This window comes from Coptis chinensis, chromosome 2 (assembly GCF_015680905.1).
Source record: "Coptis chinensis isolate HL-2020 chromosome 2, ASM1568090v1, whole genome shotgun sequence".
Lineage (NCBI taxonomy): Eukaryota > Viridiplantae > Streptophyta > Magnoliopsida > Ranunculales > Ranunculaceae > Coptis > Coptis chinensis.
This window is the reverse complement of record NC_141457.1, coordinates 74,435,505-74,446,123: the sequence shown is the minus strand read 5'-3', so window position 1 is coordinate 74,446,123 and position 10,619 is coordinate 74,435,505. Positions and strand designations below refer to the sequence as shown.

Genomic DNA, 10,619 nt, shown 5'->3' with positions numbered 1-10,619 from the left:
AATGCAGGATTTGATGTGTATCTAATAGCATTCAGCATCAGCCCATGATTACCTTGCGCTGCCAATCAAAGAACTTTATTTTTTGGTACAGCCAACTCAAATAACTGAGTAAATGAAAGAAAAGAACACAAAATTTTGAACTTCATAATTACATTCAAGAAGGTAAACCTCTGATTGTACATTTATACGTACGCATATACACTGTATGGAGAGGCACTTGACTATATTAAGCCCTTCGTAAACTCCAGATTTTAGATTTTACACAATAGTTTTGAAAAGACCAAGTCCAAGTTTTCACTGTTCTTGAACCCTCCATCAACCTGTTGGAGCAAAGGAGCATCGCAGCCGCTTGCCTTGTTTCTCTGTTTCGAGTCTGGTTGTTGGCTTCATGAGTTGATCAGTGTATAACAGGAACCAGGGATGTCTTAGCACTTCATCTGCACTTAACCTCAATGCGACATCCTTTGTAAGCATTCTCATAATCAGATCCCGAGCAGAATTAGATATCGACTCCCAAATCTCCCCAGTTAAATCTAGGTTCATTTTCTGATGCTCCTCATAAATTTCGTCTGCTGTATCTCCATCGAAGGGTAAATATCCAACCAAGAGGGTATGCAGGATGACACCAGCGCTCCAAATATCCACCTTTTCTGAATATTTTTCGTCAAAAACTTCAGGAGCCACATAGATTGGGCTACCAACCATACTAGACAAACTTTGTCCAGGTGATATCCTCTCCGCTAGTCCGAAATCCGCAAGTTTGATCTTCCCAGACGAAGTGAGCAAGATGTTCTCAGGCTTTACATCTTTGTGCACCACACCCATGTCATGACAATACTTGATACCTAACATCAGCTCTTGTAGTATACCAGCTGCTCGAAGTTCTGAAAACTTAGTCTCCTCTTCAAAACGGTCGAACAAATCTCCACCATTACATAAATCCATGACAAGATGAAAAGATCTAAAGTCCTCATACACTGCGTACAAGTTAACTAAACTAGGATTGCCGGAAAGATGCTGCATAATACTTATCTCGGTACGAACATTATCATCGCGCTTTGATAAAGTCTTGCATGCAAACTCTTGTCCGTTTGCTTTGCTTCTGCACGAACGAACCGACCCATAGCTTCCTTTTGCGATTTCATATCCTATATCATACTCGTTTCTAATATTTTTCTTTATGCTCTCTATCTCCTCCATCACTCTGTCTCTCGTATTGATTAATCTAAACAACTCCAGAAAAGCTAAAACACTAAAGTGAAGTTGATGTCCATCATACATATATTTTTATAGGAGATTTAGCGTGGGTATCAAGCCATCCAGATTGTGGGCTGGGCTGGGCTGGGTAGGGCCAATCCAAGTACCCAACAAATCCAACATTACCATCTCTCTCTGCAAAAAAATTTCTTCCACCTCAAAACACATTGATTCAAACATGGGTGTTACTTCATCTTCTACTTTACCCAATACAATCTACTGTTCTACTCTTCAAACTAGTACTAAACCCACAACTAGTTTCATACTCAAAACCCCAACAAACCCCATTAGTTTCACTTCTTCATTTCTTCCTTTGAAATGTGGGAAAGTTGATATTAATGACACCCAAGATGAAACTAGTTTAAAACCAATTATGGGTGTTGAAAATATGAATCCGGAGTTACTTCAAAAGATGGTATATGATTCTCTTGTTTGGTGTTCTCTTCATGGACTTGTTGTTGGTGACAAAAACGTCAAGGTACATTTTTTTTTCCACTTGTTGTTAGTGCCATTACCTCATTTTGTTAATATAATTATAGATTAAGTGCTTTAAGTTACACTCTTTTCATAGACTCAAAATTGCATTCCAGAAACACTATAATACTTGGACACACCGTAGTTGCGTATCTATGTTATGTGATGTACCTCAATTTTTTATATCTCGCCGTGTCAGACACTTTATCCATGTCAATGTAACTTTAGCAAAAACATCAGAATATTTAGGTGTCTTCATGGAAACTAAGACATCCCAACTACATAGTCCACTATGTACTCCTTTGGCACTAAGGTAAACGAAGAACAACCGAAGTATGAATAACCTACATCACTGAAAATATCCAGCCAAAGACAAAATTTTGAACTTGAGTCTCCATAGGATCAGATTTTGCAACTATTTAATCAATATATAACTTCGTTGGCTTGAGGAGATAGGTCAATTTACAAAATCTTCATGATTTGCGTTGAATGTTTACATCTTAAAAACTACAGCGAGTTGCGAACTTATTCAAAATTCATAGTCTATCAATGTTTTCGGCTAACTTGCATCCTCTTTATTATTTTGAGCCTACTCTTCCCAGAAACAGAAAATTAACACAAATACGGTGAACGAGTTTGATGTTTGTTGTAATTAGGTGTGTTAGTCTCCTATTTAATTTTGGTGACTGGGTTTTGCAGAAGTCAGGAATAGTTCCTGGTGTGGGTATGGTACATGCTCCATTTGCATTACTGCCAACTTCTTTTCCTCAAAGTCACTGGCAACAAGCTTGTGAGTTAACTTCTATCTTTAATGAGCTAGTAGATCGTGTGAGTTTGGACGGAAAGTTTCTGCAGGCCTCACTTTCCAGGTTCTTCCTTTTTTCAAGTTAAAATAGTGCTCGTCTTAAACCTATGTTATATGGACATTCCATTTTTTTAAAAATATTCCATATCAGGTTTGTGTCCACGTATCACAGACACGGCACACACAAATGGTATGTGATATTTAAAGTGATAATAGCAAAGAACCAGAGACCCGAAGCGTTTCTTACCTATGCTCCTGTTTATATTGCAGAACTAAGAAAGTAGATGATTTTACAAGGAGACTCTTAGATATTCATTCGAAGATGTTGGAAATCAACAAAAAGGAGGTGAGCTTGATTGACTAAATTATTCAGTGATTACTGGACTTGACCATTGGGTACACACAAGCTTGGTACACAATTTTCTGCTAAAGGAATTCGAAGTACTAATCCTGTTTTTATTGATACAACAGGTAATACGTTTAGGTTTGCATCGCTCAGATTATATGCTAGATGATCAAACTAAAGATCTTCTTCAAATTGAGCTCAACACTATTTCCTCTTCATTTCCTGGTCTTGGCTGCCTTGTCAGTGAGCTCCACAGGTTAAGAAATTAGTTTATTTGTTTGAATCATGATAGGGCTGGATAAGGGTTGTGATATGTACACCACTAATATTGCCAAGGGCTGCCCACACTTATTACCAAAACAAACAGGCCATAGTGACAAGCCTTCACCACCAGGCCACCACCTTACAACCACCACCGTCGCTTCCACCTGCCTTCACCACCATCCCAATAGAGTTGCAAGTAGAAACTGTTGATCAACTTCACATGTAAAACTTAGATAATTGGAGTACTTTTCTTACTAGAGCATGCATTAATTAGTTGGGGCCATAATTTGATCAAATTTCAGAAATGAAATTTGTTGAAGAATCACAGTCCTTTAAGATAGTAAGCAGATGAAACTACGAAAGCATAAAATGTTAACAATAGAAAAAATAAAATAATGTGATAAAGAATTAAGCTTTGGAATACTTAGTAAGGTAGGTATAGTAAGAAATGGTCGCAATGTAATAAGAAGTACTATGCAATGGTAGCATTATAAGCTTTGTTAGAGGAATGGTAATAGTGTCATGATGGCAAGGGTTGCAGCAGGATGGTGGCGACATTGGCAGCGACGGTGGTGGTTGTAAGGTGGAGACAGGTAGAAGGAAGGATTTAGGTGGCTAGAAAACTGGGCAGCAGCCTTTATCAAAATTGAATACCTGTCTGTTTTGGTTTTGGGTGTGGGTAGCCCTTGGTTATATTGGTGGTGTATATATCACGATCCATAAATAATCTTATATACTCACCAATCACCATTACTTACCATTGATTTTATTTAGGGGTGCAGTATCTACACTCCACTTTATGGGATTGGCACCCCTTCAGCAAAAGAGTAAAAGAATAATGGTTATTTCTATATGTCCTTTTACACCCCAACATCCTCAATAGTCCCACGACATCGAGTTGCCGTGAGTTTCCATATTCCACGGCAACGCGTTGCTGTGAGTTCCCATATCCCACGGCAAAGCTTTGCCGCAAAGGATTTTTCGTTTTTTACCTCAAATTTTGAGCACCCACGGTATTCGAATGCCGTGATATCTCAAAACCCACGGCAAACAGATACTGTGATGTCTCCAAAACCACGGTAACACGCTGCCGCGAGTATGAAAAGATGGCGGGAGTTTGTTGTCGTGAGAATGGAGGGGTGTACGTCAACTTATACAATTAATGGAGGGGTGCCAATACCTTGAAATTTGTCAAAGGGGTGTCAATCCCATTAGTTGGGGTATAAATACCGCCGCCCTTTATTTATTGCTGACACTATATTGCATAAATTCGATCTACCTCCTTCCACTGGATTTTCTTTCTACTAATATATCTTGCACATATTACCTATGAATCTATGACAAGAATAGTATTTGGTCGTTTTCCAGGAACTTGCTTAATCACTATGGAAAGGAGCTTGGATTACATCCGGGAAGAGTACCGGAGAATGCTGCTGCTGCCCAGTATGCAAAAGCACTAGCACAAGCTTGGAAAGAATACAATAACTATAGGTTGGCGTTGGTCAATGTTAAAATAAATCCTTTGTTTTGTTTGATCTTATGAAGGTCTTCGTAACACATTGCCATTAACTTCAGTGTTTGAACAGGGCAGTAATTTTGATTGTGGTTCAAACTGAAGAGCGCAACATGTACGATCAACACTGGCTTTCATCTATATTAAAGGAGAGATATCCTTTTGTTTGTAATCTTTCAAATAATTTACAATTTAGTTTTTTCCTAAAAAAAATCGAAACTTTATTCTAAGAAAGCTAGAAGGTATGTTCTTACAAAAGTTTTAGGTGATATCCAGAGGTTGTTTGTATTTAAGGTCAATGGATAAGAAGTTCAATTCTAAGTAGTCTGGGAAAAATGAATATACCAATAAAACTAATGAGATTAACATTAGGGCATACCTCTTTCTCAACCAATGTCTTTCAAGGTTCAACAGACGTTACTTCCCTAACTGTGTGGTACACATGAGGTAACAACCATTCGAAAAACTTTGGCAGAAATAGATTCAGAAGGAGAACTTCTACTAGATGGAACACTGCTTGTGTACGTGACTTAAGCGTTAGTTCATTTTTATTTGCTCCTTTCGTTTATGTGAGTGTATAGCTTCATAGTACTGATAATTGGTTTCTTGTTCTGTTTTCATCCTGCACGGTACATACATGCAGAGGTGGCCAAGCAGTTGCAGTTGTTTATTTCAGAGCTGGGTATGCGCCAGCTGACTATCCTTCAGAATCAGTAAGCCTTATGATGTTCATAGTTTGTTAAATTCGGGTTAAGTGTGTCTTAACATTGCAATGTTGCTTTTATGAGTTTGAGAATGCTTGAATTTTTTCCAATGTGGCCAGGAATGGAGAGCTAGGCTACTAATGGAGTGTTCCTCTGCTGTCAAGTGCCCATCTATTTCATACCATTTAGCAGGCACGAAGAAGGTTCAGCAAGAGCTGGCGAAACCCAGTGTACTTGAAAGGTTTGTTTGCATCATTCACACATTAACACTACTATTCTACGTCTCTTCCATAAGAAAAAATTGAGCGGAACAAAGTACAGATATTCAAACTTCACCGTGACACCCACAATTGAGCTACATAGTCACGTCAAAGTAATCAGAACGGTGCTGACTCTTACTCTAAACTTTTGTTGCTTTAGCTTTACAATCTACAAGCACAAAAACTGAAAAAAGGATTTGTCAGACTTCACATCGAACAGACACAGAGGTGAATGGTGAACCACATTCATAAAATACAATTGAACAACTAAACACTAAAAGTACAACAAAATTGTTAACCTGAAGCAATGATATTAACTGTTAGTTCATTTTCACCTGAACTTCCCATCCAAATTTCCTAACAATACTGTAGCTACTGGTTAAACAGTTTTTTTTTCAACTTTTTGGAAAGTGGAAGTATAGCAGACCTTTTAACTTCTGGATTCTCACTCATATTTGTTATTTGCAGGTTCCTTGAGAACAAGGATGATATTGTGAAGCTACAGAAATGTTTTGCTGGTTTGTGGAGTTTAGATGATTCGAAAGTCGTAAAGGATGCCATTGAACGACCTCAACTGTTTGTCCTCAAACCACAGCGCGAAGGAGGAGGTCCAAGTCTTTCTGACTTCATTCTATCCTAGTTTCTCGGGTCATGGAATAGATATTCTGAACGAAATAAAGTTAAAAAATGACAAATGAGGGATAGGGGAAATTGTGAAATACAAAGATAGGTCCCGTGGCTCTTCAACCACAAGAAAGCATTTACATCTTTTGTTTAAAAAGATTATCCGTTAGCTCATACTTCCTTCCTCATGTATTGTGATAGGTCTCTTGCATTCTGCAGAGTAGTAGTGGTCTGCGGGTTCACTGAATCCTCCAACCTAAGTGCCAAAATCCAATCTTAACAAGTGTCTGGACAACAACTTATAAATGGGGTAGTTTGGGTGTCGTTCACCAGGTATATGCGTACTTGACTATTTGTGCAGAGTAACTGAAAATAAATCTTATTCTGATTACGTGGAGAGACTAAAACAATATCTGTATTTGTTGTGGTTGATCTGTTTTGTGATATCCTTAATTGTAATGGATTATGTTCTTCAATCAGGGAATAATATCTATGACAATAACGTGAGGGAAGCCCTACTAAAGTTGCAGGATGGGAGTGAGGAGCAAGCTGCTTACATTCTTATGCAAAGGATTTTTCCTATTACTTCTCCTATGTTTCTGGTTCGAGACGGCATTTGCCATCAAGACCAGGCTATATCTGAACTTGGGATATATGGTGCTTATCTAAGGTATGAAGTCTTACTATTTCTTCGTTACTTGTAAAACAAGCAGATGGGTAATGTTAAGATGACATCAATACTCACTGTGCCTATCTTGTTTGTTGAAACTCTACTTCTATTTCATACATGAAATTTGAATTTACAGGAATAAAGAAAAGGTCATATTTAATGACCAGTGCGGTTATCTTGTGCGGACAAAGGTGTCATCATCAAATGAAGGTGGCGTTGCAGCTGGATATGGGGTTTTAGATAGTATATATTTATCATGAATGCATTCACTTGGCGTGGTAACTACAAAAAAGATTTTTGGTAAGTACTGCTGAATTCCAAATAATAATTTGCAGTCGAGTCAAATGACCAATCCATACTGCCATACCACATAATAGACCTTTATTTCTATTTTTTCCCAGTTTTGTTGTCGTTGCATCTGAGGAGAAATTTCCCAATTCCTGGGCAATAAAATCCCGTACATTTGAAGGCATCAACCTTGTCTATTCACAAATTTTCCAGAGTTTGTTTTGTATTTTTGTGCATATATCTAAGCTTCTTCCAACAAACAACTTTTACACAATGACGTTTGATCCTCAAATATAATGCCAAAAGAAAAGTAAATTTTTATTAAGACATGAGAAGTACTAGGGACGTCTCAAAGCAAACAAGCTCCATAGTTTTTACGGAAGATCATATAAATCTAATGATCGAAGTTGAAACAAAACGTAATCAAATTAATACAGTTAAAAGTGAATGGAGGGTTAGCTGCCGCTTGAAATGGTCGATTCGGAATTGCGATTACAATCCAATGAATCGACCCTACTCTCTTGTAACTAGTTAAGATAATTGACATCAGTCTCCCAATGTTTATGACTGGATTTCAAGGTTTTAATTATCATGGCATAACCATGAAAATGAAAACCCACATTCATAATCATGAGCCTAAAAGGCCACAAACAAAGAACAAGTACTCTCTCCCAAAGTCCCTAACGTCACAGGGTCTAAGGGCTGTAAGCCAATAGTAACAACAGAACATAGGCAAGGTTCTTTTCACCCACTTAGGACCCCAAGCCTCGTCAAGTCAATGGCATTTCTTCTCAGGTAGTTGTAAAAACAATTTTGCATACTCAGATTTCACCTTCTTTCTCTCCTCTTCAGGTACTCCAAGTTTTGTATTTTCTTTCGGTTGGTCCTTTTTATCAAGCTCTTTTCAGTGCTGCCCTTTCATCTCCGTTACTTTCCTTCTTTCTTACCCTTTTCTCTGTCATTTTCATTCTTCAAAATAGAGGGTCAATGAGCGATAAAGATCGTATGGAGCCCAGAGATGATCAACATTGCATGGTTTCCTCGAGTCTAACCTTAACCATGGTTTACCCTTTCCACTCCAATGGAGGAGACTAATAGGGCCAGGGTGAAGGTTCCTACATTTTCCTTCAATGTTGTCACCGCCAAGTCCATGTTGGTTCCATCTATGATCAACTGCTTTTATATTTCCAGCCAAAACAAGCAAGAAAGGTGGCAAAGAACCCAAGTGATATATTCTCTTATGCTTTTGTACCTCCATCCAATACTCAAGCTTTTGTGTGTAACCTCCTTCTCTCCATACATCTACATCAATCACCATTACTCCTGTGTTGAAGTAACAAGGATTTCTACCTTCAAATGTTCCTGCCAAAGAAGGGTCTGTCCAAAACGCTTTGGTGAAGTAGTTGGTGAAATTTGCATGGCAGTACTGGGGCGCAGCCAACACCTTGTCACCCAACTCCACCTCCCATAACTTTGCAATGTCATCCACAACAATAATGTCGGAATCAAGGTAAATGATACGATTAACATCTGGTGGGATTATATGTGCAAGGTAAATGCGTGCATAATTCAATGGTTGGTCTAGAGCTTGACGAATGGACTTGGAAATTTTCCCTCTAACTCGACTAGAATCAAAGCGATACGTCTTGAAGTTGAGGTAAGGGAATGCCAACTTAAGGCTAGAGATGAGTTCGGGTTCCAACCTTGCACAAAGTAAATGGAAAACAAAGTTTTCAGGACAAGTCGAATGTTGTAAGATCGATAGAATAGCTGCCATTGTCCCTCTAAGATAATTACCATCAAGAGTCATAGCAACATGTATTATACCAGTTTGTGGGGATCCGCATGAGTCCCCATTGCGAAATGCAGGGGCTTCACGGAAGACGGGTACATCTAGAGATGATTTATGGATGATACTAAGGCGAACCCCTGTAGTGGGGGTGGTGGTAATGGTATTTGTGGCAGTGGGATGAAAGAGGAGGATGGCCAGGAGGCCGAGGAGTCGAAATGGAGATGTTGGTCTCCCTAAAGCCATCCTGCTTTAGTTTGAAGTCTAAGATTTATTATTTTGGATTTTTTGATAGGGAAAAGAAATGGAAGAGCAGCAGCCATTTTTTGGCTGCTAAAGAGAAGGTTTAGGGGAAAGGCTAAAGAATGGTTCATAAAAAGGGAAGGAGAGAGTGTGGGTAAGATTGTGAGGAAGAGAAAAAAGGTCGGAGGTGTTGTTTGTAATAACAAAATAGCAACTCATTTGTAAACAAAACTTGACCATTATTCTCTTTACCTTATTGAGTTATTGCCATTTACCCTATATGAGCTGCCTTTGGCTGTAATATTCACCACAAAGTTTATGGCCAAGAAAAGAAAAAAGTTTGAAGTCATAGTATCTTCATGCCTCTTGGAGAAGTTGTACTCTTTTAGTCATTTAGTATCAACGGTGTTTATTTTTCTTCAATTCAGTGCTCGGTCTCAGTTACTAACACGTTTGAATACTCTTATATGTTGTTTGTTTTTATAAAAACGATTAAAAAAGGTATGAACTTTACAAGTTTTGACAATATGGGGATTGGGGACTACATTTTTTTTCCAGTCAAATTGGGTACCAAAATTTTTAATTTTTGCAATGTGGGGACTAGTTACATGTGAGGAAGTAATATTCACATCCAATGAATATCGCACACGTGTCCAACCGACCTCATATCCTCGTCATCAGAGCTTGCTTCATAGTGACTCGACTCAGGCAAGAAATATATTCAACTCGCGTCCACAACGACGTCACCCTCAACCGATCTCACGTACTCGTCCTGTGAGCTCGCTTATAAGTGACTCGAGTTGAGCAAATGATCTCGCTTAGAAGCGACCTCCATAGCGCTCAATCCTCTCTTCTACAACAGCTCGTAACATATGTCTTTACTACAGCCATCAATACTGAGATTCTAGGCACGCTTAACAATAAGTATCATTAACTCACTATCAAGGCTCACAAGTGACTTGAAGACCTGGATCTGACCTGATAGGGGAGAGCAAGAGGCACGGACATCTTGCCTATACTAGTAAACTGCATAGCAGTGGGGCGTGAGCGGAGAGAGAGGAGCGGAGATTGAGAGGGAGAGAGGAGCGGAGATTGAGAGGAGATTGAGAGGGAGAGATTGAGAGGGAGAGGGATGAATAGGAGAAGATGAGGACAGACAGAAACCAACCAAGTAACATTTTGGGCCACCTTACCCCCTCTCCCAAAATGTTCGCTCCGCTCACGGATAAAGAGAAGGAGAAACTACGTCTGACTTGAGCAGAGAGAGCTTGATACGTGGGCAGTTCATCCAAACGAACTCGGTCAATTCCTTTCTCTCCAATTATTGCCTACATTTGTAAGGTTAACTAAATAGAACTTTTATTCACAATTCAAGTTGTAGC

The 10,619-nt window shown here is 38.9% G+C and overlaps 1 protein-coding gene and 2 pseudogenes across 6 annotated transcripts; 1 reads left to right on the top strand and 2 right to left on the bottom strand.

The window, feature by feature from the left end:
* Window positions 1-113: 113 nt before the first annotated feature.
* On the bottom strand, window positions 114-1,354 carry LOC147517779 (serine/threonine-protein kinase PEPKR2 pseudogene; annotated as a pseudogene). The gene has a single exon (XR_015211561.1). The product of XR_015211561.1 is annotated as a serine/threonine-protein kinase PEPKR2 pseudogene (transcript).
* On the top strand, window positions 1,332-7,393 carry LOC147517778 (glutathione synthetase, chloroplastic-like). 4 transcript variants are annotated; one of them, XM_086589879.1, is made up of 13 exons: window positions 1,358-1,735; window positions 2,431-2,600; window positions 2,807-2,882; window positions 3,008-3,138; window positions 4,515-4,637; window positions 4,733-4,814; window positions 5,101-5,180; window positions 5,303-5,372; window positions 5,483-5,604; window positions 6,092-6,231; window positions 6,728-6,917; window positions 7,054-7,217; window positions 7,319-7,393. In XM_086589879.1, the coding sequence occupies exons 1-12, from the start codon at window positions 1,436-1,438 to the stop codon at window positions 7,175-7,177; spliced, it is 1,608 nt and encodes a 535-aa protein (XP_086446005.1). In that variant the 5' UTR covers window positions 1,358-1,435; the 3' UTR covers window positions 7,178-7,217; window positions 7,319-7,393. The 4 variants fall into 4 exon arrangements, 3 of the variants coding, with proteins under 3 accessions (XP_086446006.1, XP_086446005.1, XP_086446004.1); XR_015211559.1 differs by lacking the exons at window positions 7,054-7,217; window positions 7,319-7,393 and adding an exon at window positions 6,449-6,580 and having other exon boundaries at window positions 1,332-1,735; window positions 6,728-6,866; XM_086589880.1 differs by having other exon boundaries at window positions 1,356-1,735; window positions 2,434-2,600; window positions 7,054-7,393.
* Window positions 7,394-7,499: 106 nt separating this feature from the next.
* On the bottom strand, window positions 7,500-10,550 carry LOC147517777 (putative galacturonosyltransferase-like 4 pseudogene; annotated as a pseudogene). The gene has a single exon (XR_015211560.1). The product of XR_015211560.1 is annotated as a putative galacturonosyltransferase-like 4 pseudogene (transcript).
* Between the last annotated feature and the right edge of the window lie 69 nt (window positions 10,551-10,619).

Excerpts from the sequence above, each read along its gene's own strand:
- LOC147517778 (XM_086589878.1), top strand. The coding sequence starts at position 1,436 with ATGGGTGTTACTTCATCTTCTACTTTACCCAATACAATCTACTGTTCT. Across the intron at positions 4,638-4,732 it reads AAAGAATACAATAACTATAG|GGCAGTAATTTTGATTGTGG; the intron begins GTTGGCGTTGGT and ends GTGTTTGAACAG. Across the intron at positions 6,918-7,053 it reads ATATATGGTGCTTATCTAAG|GAATAAAGAAAAGGTCATAT; the intron begins GTATGAAGTCTT and ends TTGAATTTACAG.